The sequence below is a fragment of the Solenopsis invicta genome, chromosome 1 (assembly GCF_016802725.1).
Source record: "Solenopsis invicta isolate M01_SB chromosome 1, UNIL_Sinv_3.0, whole genome shotgun sequence".
Lineage (NCBI taxonomy): Eukaryota > Metazoa > Arthropoda > Insecta > Hymenoptera > Formicidae > Solenopsis > Solenopsis invicta.
Window position 1 is genome coordinate 9,615,546 of NC_052664.1, and position 24,722 is coordinate 9,640,267.

Sequence of the window (24,722 nt, forward strand, 5' to 3'; positions counted from 1 at the left end):
TTTTTGAATAGGTAAAAATCGAAGACGATCCAAAACACGTGCAAGCAAAGCAGCTGTCAACAATTAAGTGAACATTCAAAATGGCCGAGCTTGTCGGCATAAGTGAGAGACATGAGTACCAACATAACGCCACAAAAAGATCGAAATTCGAATATACGTAACCCGCGAAAATTCAAAATTCGCGATACTTTTTGAACACACCTCGTATGTTAATTAAAAGTAAAACTTTAATTTTTTTTATAGAATGAAATAATGTTTCTTTCTTGGCACAAGATCTCTAGTATCACAAAATATTGGACCAATATTGGGAAATAATGTAAACCTAATATTCTATATTGGGTGTAAATTGATTTTTAATGTTGGTTCAATATTGCCGGGTATGATATCGACTCTTATTTAATTAATATTATCTATTGAGTGTGAATTGATTTTCAATATTGGTCCAATATTGAAAAAAAATATAAATATGTTATTATATATTGGTTGTGCTTTGGATTTTCAACATTGATCCAATATTAGAAGGTTGACACTTTATCTTATTTAACCAATATTGGAGTTGCAATATTAGTCGAATTTTTTTTAGGACCCAACCGGTCATCCATCCAAGTTGCGACTCCGGTGAACGTTGCTTGACTTGTTCGCTGCGAACTGATCCCTCGTGATGATCTGTAAACACTTTGCACTGATACGTGTATGTAACTGGTAGATGAGATTAATATACGTTATCGAAAAAAATGAAATATGTATAATTAAAGCACATTATTTATATAAACAAATATAAAATTATAGTTTTTATTTGTTCAAGAGCGAACACGTTGAACAGAGCGCCGGTGTCACTCAGAGAGAGCGCGTGGCATTCGAGGCGAAATGAGTTGAACTGAGCTTGATATCTGGTGTGACGAAACGAAATGCCCGCCCCGCGAGAGTGCGACTGTTTTCGGAGGAGCGTGTGAAAGACGGGAGTCATGCATGTGAGAGAGCGAGAGCGTCTGCGAAGTGCGAAAGTGAAAGCGAGAAAGCGGGATTAGTGTAGGAGCAGGTGATCTTGATAAATTTCGACGAATTGGTATAAGTTTGAGTCTTAGTCGTCTTTATTATACATGACAGTGCACACTGGATCACTGAGGTCTCGTTGCACTTAGATTGTGACTCCAAACAACGATAAATCCTACAAAATTCTTTCAATCCTGCTACGCCTGCTTTATGTTTCCGTCGTAATAATCACGTAAACTGCGAGTATTTCGCTGTGCTCGAGCAATCCTGGCACGAAGTTCGTTAGTCACTCGCGGTTTCTTAATTTCTATCACCGTTTCCGCGAAATCACTACTCAATCGCTCGTGCGTCTCGCTCGCATGAAGTCTCGACCGAATCTGGATATCGGCAGCTATCGAAAAGCTGCGGCGTTCCCGAATCTGTCCTTAAGGGAGAGGGAATAGCGTATGGGCTTGTAATGTCCACGCGGGAATCACGTGAGAAAAGTATTCGCGCTTGTTGTCGCGTAAATCATGCGAACGAGCGGCTGTCGAACACGAGTACGCCTGCCTGAATTTATCGAGGAATGCCGACCTCAGCATAATATCAAACATTATACAAATAGGCAACTCTTACAATAATATTCATCGGCGATCACCGAGGCGTGCTGTTAGAGAGCAAAACGCGTGGATCGAGCGTGTGCGATACCACATCATCAACGTGCACGAGAACTATATATAAATGATACATGATCGCATAGTGTACGATCCTTAACATTATTACTAATTTCACAAATGCAGAATATTATCTGGAATAACTTTTCTGTTATTTGTTTCAGTAAGAATGCAATTAGAAAATATATGTCAATATAATACAATCATTAAATTAAATATACAAAATTTTTATAACAAAATTTTTTTTAACAATTGAAAAATATTGTTTGCTCATTAGGATGTAGATCGAGGTTTCTTCATTTATGGACCTGTTTCGTCTATTGATAATATTTACAGTGTAATTATTGACTCGTAACATTGGCAGCACATTAATATTTCTTTTATAGCCAATATTCGCTTAGATTAGAAAATCTTGACCAATAATGCACTTCCAATATAAGTGCAATATTGTACAACTATTGACTCGTAACATTGGCAGCACATTACCAGTTTTTTTATAAACAATATTCTCTTTAGATTGGCAAATCTTGGCCAATGCACTTCCAACGTAAGTGCAATATTGTACAATTGTTGACTTATAACATTGGCAGCACATTGCCGTTTCTTTAAAAAACAATATTTGCTTTTGATTGGCAAATCTTGGCACTTCTAATGTAAGTGCAATATTGTACAATTGTTGACTCGTAATATTGGCAGCACATTACCGTTTCTTTAAAAAAACAATATTTGCTTTAGATTGGCAAATCGTGGCTAATACACTTCCAATGTAAGTGCAATATTGTATATTAATTGGCGAGCAATATTACAAGTACATGTGCAATTAATTTTATGACTAATATTGGCTCTTTGGGAAATATTGACCAATGTACTCCCAACATAACTAATATTTTGCCAATGTTAACCAATGTAAAGCCAATGTACTGTGCTATTAGGGATCATGTCTGCTAGAAATATAGAAATTGAAAAAAAATAGCACATTTTGCAAATTGCATTTTAAACCAAAAGATATTATTAAAGAAGGCGCATTTGTACAAACAGATAGAACAGTAATTTATGTACCAAGATAAAGACGAAAATTAAAATAAGGAGCGATTTCTTCAATTTTTCCAGTAAAATAGATACCAAATTTTAATCAGATAAAACATGAAAAACGTTCAACTGAATGTAACCTCTCAGAAACAGTTTTACATTCAGATTTTGTATTTATATGTGTTTGTGAATAAATATATTAGATATTTCATTTAATACCCCTTTCTCTCTGTCGCAATATATATAATTATATATATTCTCTTTAATCTTACAATTTTATTGAATATTTAGTCATTGATTATGTAATATGCATTATATATATTTCACACTTTGGCGATATCTCCTCTTTGAAATAGATTTTGTAACATTAATTAGTATTATAATAAACACTATGCAATTACATATTGTTTATACAATCTTTATTTATTTTTATTTTATCTTTACTTACTCTATATATGTGCTTTAGCTATACTATTTTTGCATAGCTATTGACACATTACATGTTACATTTAAAACATTTATATCATTTATTTTATTTATTACATTATATAAAAAATTTTCCACTCACACTGTAACATATATTTTTCTAACCTTTTAACCAAAAACATTCCAGGACACGAATAACAGCGTGTATAATTTTATCTTTGTCTAACATTTGGTGAACAACCAAATTAGTGCAAGATGGCGACGCTATGGTCCAAGTTATTCCGTTCAACGAACACGGAACATTTTTTGTGAACACTTTCAATCTCTGCAGTTACCTCTCTTTACTTCATACATATAACTAAATATAAATAATAAAAATTTCAAAAATTATACATTCATGATTAAAAATAATAGTTCACGACGACAAATGACAGATCATGTTCTTGTTGACAGATTATGAATAAATAAAAATAGAATATGATTTGATTTATTATTACTTTATATCAGCATACAATGTTTTTTTAAATGTTTTTTAAATATTTATTCTTTATTTCCTTGAAAAAAAAAGTTGATAAACTTGTTTCAATAAACTGATTACTGATCAGTAACTGATTATATTTTGTTAGTTAACTGATAAAAATATTATCAGTTACTGATCAGTAATCAGTTTATTGAAACAAGTTTATCAACTTTTTTTTCAAGGGTTATAACGTTTTTTTTAATATTTAAAAAACATTTAAAAAATATTATTTCCTGATAGGGTAAATGTTTAAAATTATCATTAATAAGTAGGGGAAGGTGGGGTAAAACAGGGTAGTTAAGCTTTCAGAATGAATAAAAGCTAAATTTTTATAATTAACGAGTTATCTTTATTTTTATAATACTCTTTGGACATTTGTCTTTCAATATATTTATCATTAAAATAAAATTTTAAAGTATTATAAACTTTATTTAATAAAAACCAAAAAGAGGCACTTCTCGTTATCTTGCTCGATGGGTGGGGTAAGATGGGTATTCCCGCGGGCAAGGTAGGATGCTTTTTTAGATTAATTTTTTTTTTCATATTTTTTTTGGCTCTTATATAATTTTATTTTATACTTTTCTTGTTTTCTTTTTTTTTCGCCTCTGTTTTCTCGCTGTTATTTCTTCTTGTAGTCATAAACAAATCGCAAAAAAGTATAAATTATAATCTATCTCAATAACAGCTGTCTATTTCGCTGACTTGTAAGTAACTTAATGAGCGAGGAGCCTCATCTAATACGTATGCTTGATTGTGATTTTTGCATTTGAATCACGCGATAGAGGCGATACCCCGTTTTATCTCTCTATCCTCTCTTGCCCAACCTTCCTCTAGTATACATTAATATTAGATTTTTGTAATTGATACTTGTATGTACAACTTTTTTATGTTTTTTATATAATCAAAATCTACACAAAACTTAAAATTTAAACATATTATAATTATTTATTTTATAATTATTTAATATACAATAACGTTTATACTTAGCACGTGATACGATTGCATTTTTGTATTAAAAAAAATATTATACACGAGTGATCAACTTTCAAGCACATGAGATTATCATATCTTACAAGGGGAGGATCAGGTGAGTCACCCTGGGATTTTGATCCCAATTTTTTTAGTTATGGTGCACCGCGGTATGGCCAATTTTCACAAATTTATTATTTCGAAACTAAGGCCTATTCGATCAAACGCCAGGAGACGTAAACTTTTTTTTCGTCTCCAAGATAACTAAAAAAATTGGGATCAAAATCCCAGGGTGACTCACCTGATCCTCCCCTTGTCAATAACTTCTAAATCGATCAAATTTTAGATACTCTCAAACGATACCTTGGGTAAAGTTTTATAAGGAAAATGTTTTTATTTTTTCTGTCCGTGTTCTACGGACGGACATATCACAACGAAAAGTTCACCTTTGAAATTTTATTTTCTGAAATATACGTCGTCATTAAAAAAATCTTCAAATAGTGTTCAGTTGCATTATTAATATCTTTTATCTTTTATTTAAAAATTTTTACATTCTCGGCCTTTAAATCCTTTCTGCTTTCTATTGTTCATCTATTTTACAATCTTACAATTCTTGCTCTTTTCTTCTTACATTATTTAATTTCTCTTCTTTTCTTTACATTAATTACACATTTTTTTAAATCTTTACTAAAAGAGATAATGTTTGGTTAAAAAAAGTTTTCATTCTTAAAACACAAAATGTCAAAATACTATGTGATATCCTCCGCCTTCTTTAATTTTTTTCTCCTTTCTATTTTTTACCTATTTTACACTCTCACAATTCTTCCTTCTTCTTTCGTATATTATTTCATTTCTCATTGTTTCTCTACCTTCATTGCACATATTTAAAAATCTTTATCAAAAGAGATAATGTTCGATTGAAGAAATTTTCATTTCTACAACACAAAACTTCAAAATATGATATGATATTCACTAGTTATTATAAAAATTTTTAAACTTGCATTTAATTGCAATCTTAATTTCTTTTGTTTGTTGTTTAATGATCATTAAGTACCTTATCTGACATCTTTAATTCCTTTCTCCATTTTATTTATCTATTTTACACTCTCACAATTCTTCCTCCTTCTACCTTACATTATTTCACACATTTTTTTAAAATTTACTAAAAGAGATAATATTCGGTTAATGAAATCCTAATTCTTAAAAACACAAAACGTCAAAATACCATAATATGCATCCATTATTTAAAAAATCTTCAAACTTGCGTTTAATTGCTTTTTTAATTTCTTCCGTTTTTTATTTAATGATCATGACCTTATCGGATTTTTTTAATTTCATTCTTCTTTTTATTTTTTACATATTTTACACTCTCAAAATTCTTCCTTTTTTTGTGCATTATTTCATTTCTCTTTATTTCTCTACCGTCATTGCATATATTTTAAAATCTTTACTAAAAGAGATAATGTTTGATTAAAGAAATTTTTATTTTTTTAACACAAAACCTCATAATATGGTATGATATTTATCCATTATTAAACAAATCTTCAAACTCGCGTTCAATTGCATTTTTATTTTTTTTTGTTCTTTATTTACAAATTTTCACCTTTATATAATATATTCAACGACCATTTTATTTTACATATATTAAGTACTGTACAAAAATTACCAATTTTTAAAATTTTAATTAATTTAATCAAGTTAAAATAGCATATTAATTTGTTTTAAGATACAGATAAAAATATTTGTTTTCTTTGTAAAGGTCGAATTTCTCTCCATTTAGAATTTATAAATTTATCATTTTTATCCTTTAGTTTTTGGAACTCATTGAGCTAGAATTTTGTTAATACATTTGTGTGTTTGCATCTTATTATTATACAATCTTCATTTAATTGTATCAATAAATATTTAAGAAGATAATTACTATAGAAATTTTAAAGAGATCTTTGTGTTGTTTATATAAACAGGCATAAATAATTTAAATTAAATGACTAACTTGAGAAGATTATATGGGAATAATAACTGGAATTACGATCCACGTAACACATATTGGATTAGAGTATATTGCAGACTCTAACAAAATAGACTTTAAATGATTAAACGATAAATTGGGATCATAGTGAAAAAAAAATACTTGTATCCGAATCGTATTATTTAAATGTATAAGAGTATGTATAAATGTATAAGACCTAATATAAAGAGACCCGCGCATGCCAAGTATGTTTTTTTCACTATTATCCCGTCGTTTAGTCAGTTGAAGTCTGTTTTATGAAACTTAAAATTATTTGGAAAAATAATAGATTGAACTTTTACTGCATACTCAGTGAGCAATATGTTATCAAAAAGACTTAAAGTATTCATGTTTGAGAGGTTTTCTAACACCATCAGAATGATAATATAATGATATCATCATGTTATCTAATGCGTCAATTTTAGAGCAAAAGACATTATGTAAAAGACATATGACATCTAAAAGACTTCTTATAAATGTCATCTAAAGGAGCACTGCAATTTTACTTCTTATAAGGACGGATTCTGATAGCACACCACTACTCATAGCTGCTGATGCCTAGAGTTTTTCCGTTGGTTGGGTTAGATAAGTCAAGATGGTTGATGTCTAATTGAGCTGTGTCCAAACGGGTGTCACCCTTTTTATAAAGGTCATCTAAAGGAGCACTGTATTTGCACTTTTTCTAAATGTCAAGAAAATGTTACTATTAAAAATTTTTTACATTGAAAACAAATATTCTATTTTTTAGTGGTACTATCTTGATTCTGATTTGCCTCTTATATACGGCTTCGAGAAAATACTCTAAAATGTAGAGGAATATCGAATAAGCATGGGAGGCTAGATTTAAGACAATTCTCTTAATGCTAAAAAAAATTTTTTTAGCAAATAATGTGCAATAAAAATAAATTTTTTAAATTTTTTAACAATCTTATTTTTTAAATTGTGTATTGACTGTTTTGCATATAAGATGCCTATTTTACTAATTACAATTTTATGCATTATTTTTTATTTTTTAAGAACACATTGGCGCCGGCAGGATTCGAACCTACGATTTCGGAATCGCAACCTAATATGCTAACACTGAGCTAATTGTACACTTGTAATATTTTTAATAAAAAGTTATTTAAAGTAAGGCTAATTTGAATAGGAAGAAACTTGCGTCGTGTGTACTGCCCGAACACTAGTCTTTTGTTTATAATCATTTATAATTTGTTAAATATATGTTTAATTTGATTTTTAAACTACATATTTAATACACTTAAAACTTATTTGTATCTTCTTCTATTTTGCCAATTTCTTGACTCCCACAAATCTTTTTCCACAATAAAATATTAACGCTGTAATTCTTTTTATGTTGTAATAATATTCACCACATATGTGAACAAACTAGGTTATGTTTTGTGAAAAACATCTTGCGAAAAGATATATCATTTTTAAGAGAACTTAATGAGATCTTTAAAAAGTCCTCTTAAAGAGTTCTTTCCTCTGAGACTCTAGAGACATCTGTAGATAGACATCATAAAGAGTTCTTGTGAAAGACATCTTGGAAAAAGATAATTTATTGATGTCATTTTGAAGGAAAGTTATAATGGGAAACATCTATTTGAACACAGTACAATTGGACACAGCCAATCACAGCGGGTGGTACCTAGTAATTTTTTTCTGTTCAAGCGCTGTGAGTGGTTTGTGTCCAATTGTACTGTGTCCAAATGGATGCTTCCTGAAATTAATGAGATTTTAAAAAAGTTTTTTTAAAAGAGGTCTTTTAAAAGACATATACAAAGATAACTTATTGATATCATTTTCAAGAAAAATTAATGAAGTCTTTAAAAAGTTCTCTTAAAGAACTCTTTCTTTCAATAATGCTCACTGGGTATATTTTTTAATAATTAACTACTTTGCTAATTGTTCTAATGAATAGTTTTAATATACATGTTTTAAAAAAGTTTATAGTTTACGTAGATTTAGAGGAAAATACAGTTATGTTTTTTTGTGTCTAATGAAATACCGGCTATGATCTAATCTTTTTTTGGAATAGTTTAATTTAAAAACATGTTTTTAATATAAGATAGTTAGACTACGATACTTTTTTAAAAAGAAGTTTTTGGAAGACTATACGACACTTTTTTATATACCTGGCGTACATTTTTTTTTTTTAAGATTTTTGTAAAGATATAAGCATTTATCACTACATGGAATACCTTGCAGATGAAAAAATTGGTCTTGTAAACTTAATGGGTTTATTTCCCTATCATCAAAATAATAAAATTTCAACGTGGATTACATAGGATGAAAATTATAATTTACATTTATATTTACTTTATTATTAATTCATGTTTACATTTACGTAAATTCTATGTTGCTATCTCCTATTTTTATCTTTTTTAAATTTACTCAATAATTCTATGTGAATTGTACAGGATAAAAGTCGAGTGAATTTATTCCACAAAGTCCACATTGCTATCTCGTATTTTAATCTCCGTCAAATTATATTAGTAATTCTACGTGGACCAAATGTATTAAAATTTATATGGAAATGTTCACGCAGAATTCATGTAGATATGCTGATAAAGTTCTATTCACGTATTTGATATAAAACGCGTGGATAGACTGTATCTGCTTTATCGGATAAATTCTGCAGTTATTTGGATTGAAAGTACGAATTAAAAAAGAAGTTAGAAAGCTTTTTTCGAATTATTGTCAGATTTGTTTCGATTGAATCTCTAGAAATTGCACGGATCTTGAGTTGAATTGAATGATTGTTTTGAATTCATTTGGATTAAAATTGAAAAGGATAAATACCCAATGATTTTAATTCTATCCCCTGTTCTCAGTTTGGAAAATTTTCTCGGGACAGAATTAAATTCATCGGGTTTATAGATTGAAATTATTAATACACTTGTCAACAAAAAATAGAAAACGCTTTTCAGATACCAAAAATTAGACTATTTTCAAATGACTGTAGCTTGGTGAAAAATCATCGCAGATAAAAAATAAAAAAAGCATTTTTAAGTTTAAAGTTTCAACTTTAACACTAAATTGACAGATTTTTAAAATTTTTTTAACTTTTTTGTCTTATGTAGTAAAAAAGCACACCTTGTTTTGTTCCTTAAAATTTCGTAATTTTAACACTTTGCAGCTCGACAAAAAAATTTTTTTTTGAACAATTCAAACAAAGCTTCATGAACTATTACATTTTGCCTACAGAATGCTTTTTTTTTAATTTTTTTACGATTTTTTTTGACCGAGTTACACAATTTTGAAACTAAACTTGCATTTTTCTACAAATGATGTATGTACTCCGTGAAACATCATCGTAGACAAAAAAATGAAAAAAGCATTTTAAAGCTTGAAGTTTCAGCTTTAACCTGCTATTAATAGTTTTCAAAAATTTTATTTATTTTTTAGTGCTATGCTCCAAAAAAAGATACACTGTTTTTTCCTTAAAATTACGTATCTTGGCAGCCTGTAGCTCAATAAAAAAATTTTTTCTCGACAAATGCAATGCAAGTGCCATAAAGTATGACATTTTCTCAACAAAATGCTTTTTTTTTTAATTTTCTTACGATTTTTTTTTACCGAATTACAAGACTTTAAAAAAACACTTTTTACAGTACATTTTTCCAAAAACTGACGTTTACCGCCGACATTAACATTACCCAATGTATATCACTTGAAGGTTACCGGTCAGATTTTTGCATATTGTGTGTGTGCGTGTGCGTGTGCGTATGCGTGTGTGCGTGCGTGCGCGCGTGCGTGTGAGTGTAGGATGAATACTTGCAATTAGTAATATGTAATTTGCGTGCAAATATTGCTGCAGAAGTGACGAATTGCGGGGTTCTTATGTTTGCTGTGACACACACACACATGCGCGCGCGCACACGCACGCACACACACACGCGCGAGCACATGCACGCACACACGCACGCACGCACGCACGCACACGCATACGATGTGCAAAAATCTGACCGGCAATCTCTATGTGGTATACATTGGGTAATGTTAATGTTGGCGGTAAACGTCAGTTTTCGGAAAAATGTGTTGTAAAAAATGTGTTTCTTCAAAGTCTTATAATTCGGTCAAAAAAAAATCGTAGAAAAATTTTAAAAAAAGAATTTTGTAGAAAAAATACTTTATGGCACTTGCATTTGTCGAGAAAAAATTTTTTTATTGAGCTACAAACAGTGTATCTTTTTTTTGGAGTATAGCACTGAAAAATTAAAAAAATTTTTTGAAAACTATTGAAATTTTTGAAAATTATAGAACGTTAAAGCTGAAACTTGGAGCTTTAAAATGCTTTTTCCATTTTTTGTCTACGATGATTTTTCACGAAGTACAAATATCATTTGTAAAAAATGCAAGTTTAGTTTCAAAATTGCGTAACTCGGTCAAAAAAAATTTTAAAGAAATTTTAAAAAAAGTATTCTGTAGGCAAAATGTTATAGTTTATAAAGCTTTGTTTGAATTGTTTAAAAAAAATTTTTTTCGTCGAGCTGCAAAGTGTCAAAGTTACGAAATTTTATGAAACTAAACAAGGTATGCTTTTTTACTGCATAAGACAAAGAAGTTAAAAGAATTTTAAAAATCTGTCAATTTAGCATTAAAGTTGATACTTCAAGCTTTAAAATGCTTTTTTTTGTATTTTTTATCTGCGATGATTTTTTACCGAGCTACAGCCATTTGAAAATAGTCTCATTTTTGGTATCTGAAAAGCCTTTTTCTATTTTGGTTTGTAACGCAAATGGTTCAATGTATCTTATAGCTGAGGTTTTGACCTTTAACATGTTTTGTTTTCTTTCTACAACTATTTCTCACGATGTAAGTTTCAATATTGAGTTTTTTTGCACGATAAAGAATGATTCCTTAAATTTGATGCATACTGTATTTACGTAATCATGTGTATATAATGTTTCATTGAAATTTGATACTTTGCAAGGTTTTCTTATAAATTTTATTTGAAAAATAATCAAAAAATAGATATTACATTTTTTAAATAATTTGTAATTTTTTGAGGTAGTGATTAAAATTTCAAAGTATTTAAATACATTTGTTATAAAAGTTATATGTTTGAAAAATATTAATGCATAAAGAGTAATAAATCCCCTTTAAAATTGTTCACATAAGGTACTTTACTGTTTGAAAGTTGGAGCATTTTAAACGTAAGTATCGTGACTTCAAAAATCACATAAAAAAGATTCCATTTCTTACAAAGTATTATGATTATAGCACTAAAATTTGACATAGATACATATTTTTTGTTCTTTCTAAATTTTTTTTTTTCTATATTTAATATGATAATAAAAAAGTTTAGAAAGAACGAAAAGTACACATTTATTTGTTGTCCAATTTGATATAAAATCGACTATAAAAGGATTTTTGTAATAATATTAATTCTATTAAAATATCGTTACTAATTGCGTATTTATTTATGTTACAGTGTTCATTTACATAATTGTGTGCAATTAATATATTTACTATGCGTCTGGTAATTTGTGATAACGTGGACTATGTCGCAGAATGGTCTGCGAAGTATGTTTTAAAGAGAATCAATGATTTCAATCCTAATGAGAATAAGTATTTTGTTCTCGGTCTCCCCACAGGTATATAATATATGTAATGAATGTAGATATAAAAGATAAACTGTGCAATAGAAAATAAAGTAAAAATACAAAATGATAAACCTATGCAATAGAAATAAATAGTTACAAAAATAAAGGCTTTTCTACGTCACCGCAGTTATTTGTACGTACAAAATGATTAAATCTGTTATTATTAAACAATATTCAGATGTTTTGATCCTTTTCAGTGAACCGTATAAATTATGTATTACATCTGCAAAGTAATTGAAGTTTTTGTCTTCTCTCACCTCAAGCAAGTTCAAAAAAGTCAAGCGTTTGGCAATTGATTAATTCCGTCATGGTAAAAAAAAAGAAACAAAACGGAAGGTAAGCTCAGTCGAGCGGTGAGACAACGAGCCTGTTGCCGACAAAATAGAAAATTACTATATCGATGTTCTCGTCTCATCACTCGGCTTTGAACTTGCTTGAGGTACGAGGAACAGAAACTTCGTTTATGGATGTCCTTTACGTATACTTCACTGAAGAGGATCCAATACAGGATCGAAATGTTTAAATATTGTTGTTAATAATAAAAGATTTTATCATTTGTACAAACAACTGCGGTGGCTCGTAGAAAGGTTTTTCTTTATTTTTTTGATTGATTTATTTGAGTCAGTCGATATTTTGTATTTTAAAAATAAATAGTATTATATGGTCTAGACGAGCAAACTAAAAAGATTTGAAATAAATAAATAAAAATAAAAACTTTATTTAATTGGAACAGTTTGGACTCACTGAGTCTTTCTCCGTCAATGATAAATATAATTACATTTTATATAGCTCGTAATATTGTAGTGATATCACAGTAAACAGATGTTTCTATTATGTCGTTTCTATTAATGCAACGTCATTATCTCTTCGATTAATTTCGATGTTTTCAGTATCTTTAATATTTTTGGTAATTTCGGAATCCTATAGAAGAAATCAACATAAAAATAAAATAATAATGTCTTTGCCCTTTTGGGGAATAAAATTGAAAGTTAAGAAAAAGAATTAATTAACTTTATTATTAGTTTAGATATTTACTTAGTTTATCCCTTGCAATATTATATAAATATTACATAAACATCACAAAAATATTGTATAATAATACATTAATATTACTATGATATTTCATAGTGATGCATTTTCGCGGACATTTTGATACTACTGTAATACCACAGTAATATTTTAGTGATATTTCTGGTATATTCCTTTGTATTGCAATGAAAAAAATGATATTGCTGTGATATCACTGCAATATTACGTATTATGTGGGATACTAAAGAAATAGTCTATATAATAATTTTAAGTAAGTTAAACTTTGCAAGAAAAACCTTATTGAAACATATATAAATAAGAAAAAAATTAATAATAATCATAAGAACCAAGCTCATAAATCATATGCCAATTACAAATTGTCTAATGATAAAGGAATGGAAAATTCCGTTATATATATATAGCTTTAATGACGCTTGTAATCCATTTTATCTATTACAAGAGGGTAATATAAGAATGGCGTCGCCAAGGTCAGATCGAAATCATATTAACTTTTTTAAATGGAACACCCTATTTTTGATTCCAGAATCTAATAACTGATGTCATGACCTTTCCAAAACACTACAAGGAAATTTATTTTTGTTGAGTATTTTTGGAGTTGTGAGGCTTGAAAGCTACGGTGTACTGTAACTTCAAGCGTCATAACTCGGAAAGTCCTTAACGAAAATAAACTTATTTATAATGTTTTGGAAAGCTCTTGAAGTCGACTACAAGAATATGCAATAAAAAATATAGAATATTAGAAAAATACCGATACCCTTTAATTAGGGAACTACCAATACTCTAATATTGTATCTTTTATTGCATATTCTTGTAGCTTATTTTGAGACTTTTCTAAAACACTACAAGAAAGTTTATTTTTATTATATACTTTCCGAGTTATGACGCTTGAAAGTATACCGTAGCTTTCAAGCTTCACAACTCGAAAAGTACTTAACGAAAATAAACTTTCTTGTAGTGTTTTGGAAAAGTCTTGAGATAAGCTACAAGAATATGTAATAAAAAGTAGGCAGTCCCATTTAAAAAATTGAAGGTGTCCTTTACTGTGACTTTCAAGCAACTATTCCAGGTCAAATTAATAACACCATCTTATGTTCCCCTCGAAACCATGCAACTTTTGTCTGAAACATTTTTACTGGAAATGCTTCATTGAAGAATTATCGAGGTGCGTTTTTTAAAATGGAACACCCTGTATATGTATGTGTGTAACTATACGTTAACCGGATAAACAACCGGGCCTAAGCCATGTAAAAGATATATATATATATCTTTTACATGGCTTATATATATATATCTTTTACATGGCTTAGGCCCGGTTGTTTATCCGGTTAACTTATAGTTTAATGAGCTTCACCCATAGGTGAAGCTTATTGGTTAAAACATCAGGTTAAGTTTAATCACAATTTAACCAGATAACGAAAAACCGAGTTTTAATAGAGCAAATTGATTTCAAGTTAATTACTTCATATTAAGATTATATGTACTATTTTTTTCTGTTCTTTTATCATTGGACAATTTATATACATTTGTTATGAGCTTGGTTTTTATGATTATTTGTTTTTTTTATTAATATTTTTATTAATTACTAATGACTTATAACGTTTAATTTATTTAATATTATTACATTTTATCATTAGCATTTTCCCAGGTGCATTAAACTTTATTTAATATTATATAGACTATTTAGTATGTAATTATATTTATCATTGGCTGAAGAAAAAATGTCGATTTGATGAGTCGAAACTATTTCAATTTAGATTTAAAGTTTTTATTTATATTTAATTTAACTTTCTTAATTTGCTTATCTGGATCTTATAACACTATTTATTTCTATTACTTAGCAATTAAACGAGCTTTTTAAATTAATAAATAAATCTATGTTTAATAGTTAAATTAAAAATGTCTTTTTTTAAACATTTATTGATTATATTATATTCAAGATTGAGCAAGTTAATTTTTTTTTTGCTGAAGTTAAAGGCTGATAAAAATAATTTAGTTATATTAAAAATTGCATGCATAAAAAATTAACTTTGTTAAAAGTTAAAATAAAATTAACTTAAGTTAAAAATTAATTTTGTAAAGTATTATTGATATTAATTAGAATGTTGTAATTTTTAAAAGTTAGATTGATCTACATAACAAAAGCGATATAGGAATCTACATAACAAAACAGTCTTATTAATAATCTTTTTTATTTTCTTTCCAGGAGGAACACCGTTGGGAATGTATAAAAAACTTATAGAATATTATCAACAAAGCAAAATTTCTTTCAAGTATGTTATAACGTTCAATATGGATGAATATGTTGACTTACCAAGAGATCATCCAGAGTCTTACCATTATTACATGTACCATAATTTTTTTAAACACATAGATATTGATCCAAAAAATGTGCATATACTTGATGGAAATGCGACAAATCTTGAAAAAGAATGCGATAATTTCGAGAAAATGATTAAAGAAGCTGGTGGGATAGAATTGTTTATTGGAGGTACAACAGTTATTAAGGATGTATTATTATATCGATTTATTTTCAAAATAATGAAAAATGATAAACAAATTACTGATCGTTCTTTACTGCATTTGATAGTAAAAATTTGGCGATTTTTTATTTGGATCAAAAATTATTTTAATTCGAAGTAAAAATGTGATCTAATAAAAATATATAAATAATGACAAAAATTTGAAGTTTTTTTTATAAATAAATAATTTTTGTAAATAACTTATTTTTATGATCCTATAAATAAAATTTATTTATTTACGAACAAATCCAGAATCGCAATGAAATTTTACATAAATTATCTTCAATACCTATCATAAAGTACTTATACAAAAAAATTGAGATTTTTGTCATTATTTTTAATATTTTAGTGTTATAATAATGAAAAAAATAATCAATAAAATAAATAAACTGTAAAAATATATTTTCTATGTTTATTAAAAAAAAAATATTATACACAACTTTTATATGTATATAGTTTATTTACAGTATTAACATTATCATAATTGTAAAAATGGATGTAACATGTCTTTAAATATATAACAGAAAATTTTTACATATAATAGTTTGTAATTAACATTTAAAATTGTTTAATAGGTATCGGTCCGGACGGACATATAGCCTTCAATGAACCAGGTTCATCGTTAGCTTCTCGTACAAGAGTAAAAACTCTCGCGCAAGATACTTTAGAAGCCAATGCCAGATTTTTTGGGAATGATATTAACAAAGTGCCAAAACAAGCGCTAACTGTAGGCGTTGGTACTGTGATGGACGCTAAAGAAGTAATGATTCTTATCACCGGATCTCATAAAGCTTTTGCCCTTTATAAAGCTATAGAGGAAGGTGTTAACCATATGTGGACAGTGTCTGCGTTTCAACAACATCCTCGCACGCTCATAATCTGTGATGAAGATGCGACTTTGGAATTACGTGTAAAAACAGTTAAATACTTCAAGGTAAGCTCATCTGTTTCATCATACGCTGACTTAGCACTATTTTGTCGTGAAGTAAAGATGTCGATTAAGGCACAATGTTATAATTGCGTGTCGTACTCAATTTGTATGCTATTTAGGCGCTCAGTGATGTACATCGCAAATTGATTGAGGAAGATGGAAATGCAATCCCCCGCCGTACAATGCAAAACAATTAAAGTGGTAGTTATCTCCATGATTTTTATGCTCAATTTAAAAAATTCTCTGAATTATACGAGTGTAATACATATCCATTTTCCTACTTACAAAAAGATATATATATATATTTTTTTTTTACAAAAAAACTAGATAAGATCACTTTATTTTTTTTTTTACTTTTGTTGTACAAATTTGTTATAAAAATTGTAATTAATTTTAAATAATAAAATTTTTATTTATAGAATTTGTGGGATATTCATAGCAAATTGATTGAGCAAGAATGCCGACCAAAGTAGAGAGTTTGTCATCAACAGTTCATGAAAGTTATAACGAATTTACATGAGAAGAGCAAACAATTGAATGTTTTAAACGTATGAAATTGTGAAAGTGCGATCAGAGATTAGATTATGCAATATATGTGTATCTTGTGTTTTTTATTTTAATCATATTTTCCATGTAAAAATTTTAATTATATGTATGTTATCTTATACACACAACTGCCATATAAGTGCCAGAAAAATATATTTTTATATCATTCTCTATTATTTTAAAAATAAATTTATCCTTTTTATACTGCCGTATTATATAAGCATTATCAGTCATTACAATTCGGTATATATACATTACAGTCGTTAATTCATTTAACCTTCCCAATTAAAGGAAATTACATTATGTCAAAATGACAATATTTTTATTGCATTATAGAGTAAATAAACTTTTAATTACTTTTAATATCTCGAATACATCTGGAAATCTGATCTTAAATGCTTTTCCTTTAATTAGAAAATTTAAAGTTTTACTTTTAATGAAGTGTTATAACATTAAGCAAAGACACCTTAAGAATTCAAGTAAAATTCAATTCAATTATTAAAAATATAGTTATTCAAAAAACTATTAAGTTTGAAGTATTTGGCATTCTATCAGTAATTGGGTTATCGGTAATTTATAGATAAATATAATACACAAGTGTTATACTTGTAAAAGATACATATTACGCAGCACAGCGTGATTATTGTAGGGATAGTGGCAAATAGAGCACGGAGATTGTGTATGAATCATGATAATAATAGATCCCTCGAAGAGAAATCAGGACAAACTGATTGCTGCAAGCATTGAGGTGAGGGACCGAGAGCGAGGGAGTGAGGGAGACGAAACTGACAATCGCTGGTAGAGTATATCGTCATCGTTTCAAGCACGGAAAATTTGTCAAAACTTTTTACGTGTGAATCAACAACGTGTGTTTCTGCGCGGAAATTAATCTTATCCGGTATGTACGTGAAACGCATACATATCAGCGGCTTCACAGTTATGTAATCGTGACTATGTAAAAAATTATTGGTATGTTGGTGAGGAAGGAGATGCATCGTACCTCCACTAGCGGAGGCGGAATAACTGCTAAATGAAATGATTGTTGGTGCGGGACACGTTGGAGACGCATGCACGCTTATTTCACACATTATATCTCGGTTCAGTGTTAGTCCAATACGAAACGTGATAGTTTGCATAGGTACGAATCTTTTCTCGACAGTGCAACAATCATGAGTAATGATCAAGAACAGTTGAGTACGATCGAACTGCGCGAGCTGCAGCCGCTACTGGTCCGCACATTCGGTGATCGATTAATTGTGGTTCGTTATTCGACTAAAAACTTGTTGCAACCAGGTGAGAATTATGGCAGTACCATATTAAGTGTTCACGCTGTGATCAAGCGCAACAATGAGGCAGAAGAGGAGGATCTTCATCTCATAGCGAAGATGCCACCGCCAACGGCATTTCAACGAGAAATTTTCAATCCTCCGTACACATTCAGAAAAGAGATCTTCATGTATGAGAAAATCATACCTTCTTATCAAGAACTAGAGAGAGAAATGGGCTTGAAGGAAAATGAAGTATTCGATATATTGCCAAAGTACTATCAGTCCCGATTATCATTAAGCCCAGACATCGATTTTGACGATAACGCCGTTATTTTAATGGAAAACTTAAGGACTCACGGTTACTACAATGGCGACAGGATTAAAGGTAGAGTTAAATATTTTATCTTATTCGAAATATGTTAGTGAAACTTTAAAACCATTGTAACCATCTTTTTTCACTCTTGTTTTAATAAATATTTTTTGTTTTAAATATTTTAATCAATATTTTTGAATTGAGAATTTCTTGTTATGATTCAGAAATTGAAGGGAAAAATGTTTAGTATAATAATTTAATCTAGTATAAAAATTATTTATGAATTTTAAATTTTTTTAGTGAAAAGTTTCTATGATTTTTAACATGTTAATTTAAATTCTTATTTATATTATGATTAACAATAATAATCTTTATGAGAATAACAAATATTTGTTATTCTCATAAAGATTGAATATTGTACACTTAAGTGTACAATATTCAATCTTAATTAAATTAAATTTAATAAATTACTCAAGAATTTAAATTTATATGTGATATATGTGCTGAGCATTTCGTGAGGAAATCAATTTTCTAGAATGTGTTTTAGAAGTTATTTGTAACTTTTATCAAACTTTTATTAAATAAATTTTATAATTTTATTAGGTGAATATTATTCTTCTAATTATATACTTATTCAAAATCTAATCATATACTTCTTGAAAATGTCAATGTTCTGCTTGCAAATTATTTATGGTTTTCAAATTTAATAAATTATCCTAATAAAATTTTTCTCTGATTTGACATATTAATTTCAATCTTTATTTATATTATGATTAACAATCACTATCCTTATGAAAATAATAAATTACATGCTATTTAATCTTCATAAATTTAATTAAAAAAATTAAATTTTATTGGAAGTTACATGCTGTTGTATTATAAATTATTTAGTAAATATTTTGTATTAAAAATTATAAATGTCTGGTATTTTTCACTTGTTAGCATATTAATAAAATTGGCTGTGTCTTGATAACTGAATTGAGTTATATTGACTAATCTGAATTGACTTATAAGTCTGAAATTTTATGCATATAATGACCTCTAAAATACATTCTAGAAATTTTTCTGTTTTCTTGGAAACTTGGACTCGGAATCTTCTGTATGTAATATTTAAAATAAAAAATGTACATACGTACTTATACATGATAAAAAAACAGAATTTTATAAATTGTATAAATTGCTAATACAAGTAATTAGGATTGGATAGTAATTAGTTAAAAAGTTAATAATTTTTTTATTTAATTAATTTTTAATGATTTAATTTTTTAACTTTAACTAGTTATTTTTGAAACACTTAATAAACTTTAATTTATTAACTTTTTTCCTAAATTAAAAATTTAGGAAAAGAAAAATTATAAAGAAAAAATACATTTGCACGTGAAAACCAATATTTCTGTTATTTCATATAAACTTAATTTACAAATAGAATATTAAATTTGTTTGATCCATATCATAAAACAATTATTTATATTTTAACAACTTTTAAATAGCTCAAATTTAAAAGTCACAAATTTTTAATTTAATATAAATTATTTTAATATAAATAATGCTATACAAAATCAACTTTCAATTTAACTTTTGGCTGCGTTCCATTTGGAACGCTCCATTTGCGCTCTAAACTTCTTTTTACTTTTATCGCTTGTTATATTTAGGAGGAAGATAGAATAAAGCTTATAGTTTGTGAGCGTCCGAATGGAACGCAGTTTTTATGTAATCTTAACGCAACTTGTTAAGTTTTTGTTCATATAACTTTAAGGCCGGAATTCATAAATAATTTTCAATGTTTGAATGAATTTAAGAATAAATCTGTAATCCTAGTAGTATTTTCCGCAGAGCAGAATCTGCCTGATGTAGTTAAATGCAGTAAAATTGGGTCAAATGTGGAAAAGATTATTCTCAATTGATCCTGCTGACAATCACCTGATAGCTTGTCAACAAGATTTGTGCAATTTACATGCAAATGAACTGTTTACAGATACTTGTTGCAGAAATTAATTGAAGCAGATTCTTTACCTAACTGCAATCTGTAAATAGAATATTGCAATTCTTGCAGCAGATACGTGCAAAATGTTTGCAAGAATCTGTCTTACAGAATCTTTTGGGGGACTTGAATAGAATGAGGAAGCAGATCATAATATCCTGCAAGATTTACAGCAGTCTTACAGCAAATTGCTACTAACAAATTAATTATTCTTTCAATTAAAGATTGAAAATCATTTAACACCTATGAATACCGACTTTAAAATAATTAAATTAATTTTATAAGCCATTAACTTTAATTTATTTAAAACAATTATTTATTTACCCAAACCCGCAAGTAATAATTGACATATTAAAGCTCTTGGCACTTCAGCCAAAAATTCTGCGTTGACAGAGCGACATTTCGTCGTGGACAAAATTTATAGAATAGACGTGACAAATTGACGACGAGATGTTGTCGTGCATGTCATTTTTTTATTATGTGTTTCATTGTGAAAATACTTGTCTCGTATTTACCAAATTCGTAAAAATGAACCACAAATAAAGTTTCTTTGAATTTGATACATAAAAACACATTTTTCACTCCTTTCAATAGCTATTCATGTTTTCCTGTCTGAATAGGCGTCACTTTACATGCTTTTTACAACTATTTACTGACTGTTAGGATAGGAAAAAAGGATAGTCTTTACTCATTTTTACAAGTGTTCTAAAAAGTCATCTAATTAGTCTAGCTGTTTTATCTAAATTGTTTTTATTTACAAATGGTACGTCGGATAAAATTACGTGTCATTTTACGCAATTTCACGCTTCTGACGTCACTATCTCAATGTGGCCGCGGCAAGTAGACAGAGGAGCCTTAACTCGTTTATTTAAAACACTTGTATAATATTTAAAGCAGCACAATAAAACGACTACAAAGATTTATCATTCGTCATAAAGAATGATCACGTTCAGCAGAATGTTTATTTTGCAACTATTGAAAGTTTTCTTTGTTCCAATAGGACTCTAAAATTTTTTTTAGATTTAAAAATAAAATCCAATCAACGCGGAGAAAAGTTCCAATAGTTGTAAAATAAACATTCTGAATGCGGCCAATATTTTTTGCTTTCTTATCAACGTGATTTATGACTTCAGACACAAAAATCACGTAAAATCAAAAAATTTACACGATATTGCGTTGTCACTGTTTACGTACGTACTGGAAATCTCTTGCACACTTTAGATTAGATTAGATTTCAAATTATCAGAAATTATAAATGCTTAGTCATTCAATATTTATTATAGTTATATCATTATTATGTAAGTAAAAATCACTGATTCTTTTGTTTGAATTACAGGATGCGATCTTGAGCATTCGAGAGTTGCGATACAGGCGATGGCGAGATTTCATGCGCTGGGAATGGCTACCAAGTACAAGCGACCGGAGTATTTCGAGGTATTAAAGGAACGTAGCAAATCTATAGAAATGAAAACTGAAGAATTTGAGCGCTTCCAAGAAGATATGCTAAAGATAATAGCGAGCGATTCACAATTAGCCGTTTATGTCGATCGATGCAGAGTCGTTCTACGTGATTCGTTTGAACGTGGCTTATGGACCTCAACGCCCAATGAGCCTTGGTCCACTATTATCCATGCGGACTTTTGGGTGAACAATATCATGTTCCATCGCGACGAAAATGGTCGCGTGGACGATATCAAATTTGTGGATTTTCAGAATTATCTGTTCTTTAGTCCGCTACGCGAGATGTTCTTTTTCCTCTTCTCTAGCACAGATGTAAGCGAAGATTGCCTTGAGGAACTGATAAATCTCTATCACGAGACGTTCTTGGCCGTGCTGGATCGAATGGGTTGCGATACCGAACAATTCACTAGAGAGAAATTCGACGCGAAGATGTCGGATGATGCCAGGCTTGAGAGTATGCATATATTCTTCATGCTCAAAATACTCACGTTGAACGTGCAAGAGACCGACTTTAAATATGACAACATGAAAGACTTGATGATAACTTACCAGGGCAATAAAGTGTTTATTCAACGGTTGCGCAAGGTCGTATTATATTTTGTTAAACATGATTGGATCTAGGCAATATAATATGAAAAAAAGTAAATGCCTTGGAATGTCAAATCATATATATATATGTGTGTGTGTGTGTGTGTGTGTGTGTGTGTGTATGCGCGCGCGCGTGCGTGCGTGTGTGTGTTAAGTACGTTTATTATTGCACATAGGATAAATGACACAATTATGATAGTTTTTCAAATAGTGGAAATTCGATTTTAAAGCTCCTGATGAATATATAATCGCCACGCCTATATTCAAATCGTGCTATATTAAATGTTATAAGCGAGAAATCACAAAAAATTTCTTACATGTCGCTTGTAAATAAAGAGAATTTGAATAAAACAAAATGAAATTGTTTCACATAATGAAATTGTTTCAAAACACTAATAAAAATAGGCCTTAATTATTCTTTTCTCCTTACAAATAGTCATAAAAAGCACGTGAAATAAAGCCTATTTATAGCATTTTTCATTAGGAAAACTAATGCGCACTCGTCACTGGGAATTGGACGTTCTGTTCTCGCGATGACAGTGCCAACGGAAACGCCCAATTACCAGCGGCGAGTGCACACTCAGTGTGCACTAGTTTTTCCAATGAAAAACACTATTAGACAGAAAAACAATAGCTGTTGAAAGATGTGAAAAATATTCTTTTATATAAAAAATCAAATATGACTACTTGCGCTCTATTTTTACGAATTTGGTAAATACGAGAAAAGTCATATTTTCACAATAAAATGAAATGACATAATAAGATAAAATTTTATCTATTACATTAATTTGTTGCACGATAAATGTAATAGCACAATTAGTTCTAATTTTTTCCGCGATACTACTTCACTACCGTCAATGTAGAGTGGATTATTCAAGAGCCTTAAATGATTTTTTTAATTAGAAAATTAAAGTCTTTTAATTAAATACTGTAACAATAAATAAATGCCTTAAAAACACAAGTAAAATTAAATACAATTATGAATAGTATGTACAATTATAGGGGAGAGTGAGACAAGTCGAACTTATTTACATTTTTTGCTCTTTGTAAAGGCATAGTATAAGAAAGAACAGTAGGTCGACTCTGTCATAAAGCACGACAAAAGTTGTCCTTCGCGCATGACCGAATCGCACAACCAGCATGGCGATTAAAGGCGATTTTTGGCGATCGTCTGGTATATGTATGTATGTACCAAGATTATTATTGGCTTTGTTTACACTGAATACTTGATACGCGTAATATTTAGTAACTTTCTATTCAATTATCTTATAGCGTTTTTCATTGAGAAAACTAGTGCGCACTGAATGTGCACTTGCTGCAGGTAATTGGGCGTTTCCGTTGGCACCATCATCGTGCGAACCGAAACGTCCAATTGCCAGCGGCGAGTGCACACTCAGTGCGCACTAGTTTTCCCAATGAAAAACGCTATTAATATCGGTAATAAATTTAATGAATAGTATATTAAGCTGGTACAATATGAATCAAGATAATTAATTAAATATAGATATCACGTATACATTTACACGTATTGTCGAAATTAAAACAATTTAATAGAAAGTTGCTTGTTAGTATGCGTCTCAAGTGTTCGGTGTAAACTAGCCGTTTGTTTTCTGTTCCTGAACTCTCTAAATAAGTGTACACTTAAAATGAAATAGATAGATGTTTCGAAGTTAGCGAAAGCAAGAAGGAACGTTCCAGTGCAGTCTAGTGCAGGAACAGAAAACAAGCCTTAGGTCAATCAAATTCCATGGGTGTACTAACTAGTAATTTTCTATTAAATTATCTTATAGCGTTTTCGATTGGAATGCACTGGCTGCACTCAGTGTCAGGCGCGTGTTCGATTGGCAGTGCCAATGCG

The 24,722-nt window shown here is 29.3% G+C and overlaps 2 protein-coding genes across 6 annotated transcripts in view; both read left to right on the top strand.

The window, feature by feature from the left end:
• The window catches only part of LOC105197819 (glucosamine-6-phosphate isomerase), a 29,482-nt gene extending 11,975 nt beyond the window's left edge, over window positions 1-17,507 (top strand). For 2 of the 5 annotated variants that reach the window (XM_026140661.2, XM_039456137.1), the window contains exons 2-6: window positions 12,036-12,198; window positions 15,461-15,745; window positions 16,352-16,710; window positions 16,827-16,908; window positions 17,127-17,507. In XM_026140661.2, coding sequence (XP_025996446.1) covers window positions 12,075-12,198; window positions 15,461-15,745; window positions 16,352-16,710; window positions 16,827-16,904 — 846 coding nt within the window. In that variant the 5' untranslated portion in view covers window positions 12,036-12,074 and the 3' untranslated portion in view covers window positions 16,905-16,908; window positions 17,127-17,507. Of the gene's footprint in view, window positions 1-11,716; window positions 11,758-12,035; window positions 12,199-15,460; window positions 15,746-16,351; window positions 16,711-16,826; window positions 16,909-17,126 lie in introns of those variants that run through there. The other 3 variants (XM_039456133.1, XM_026140662.2, XM_026140663.2) reach the window with 3 other exon arrangements.
• Window positions 17,508-18,422: 915 nt separating this feature from the next.
• On the top strand, window positions 18,423-23,238 carry LOC105204463. Its single transcript, XM_011173546.3, has 2 exons — window positions 18,423-18,906; window positions 22,152-23,238. The coding sequence occupies exons 1-2, from the start codon at window positions 18,423-18,425 to the stop codon at window positions 22,895-22,897; spliced, it is 1,230 nt and encodes a 409-aa protein (XP_011171848.1). The 3' UTR covers window positions 22,898-23,238.
• Window positions 23,239-24,722: the final 1,484 nt, after the last annotated feature.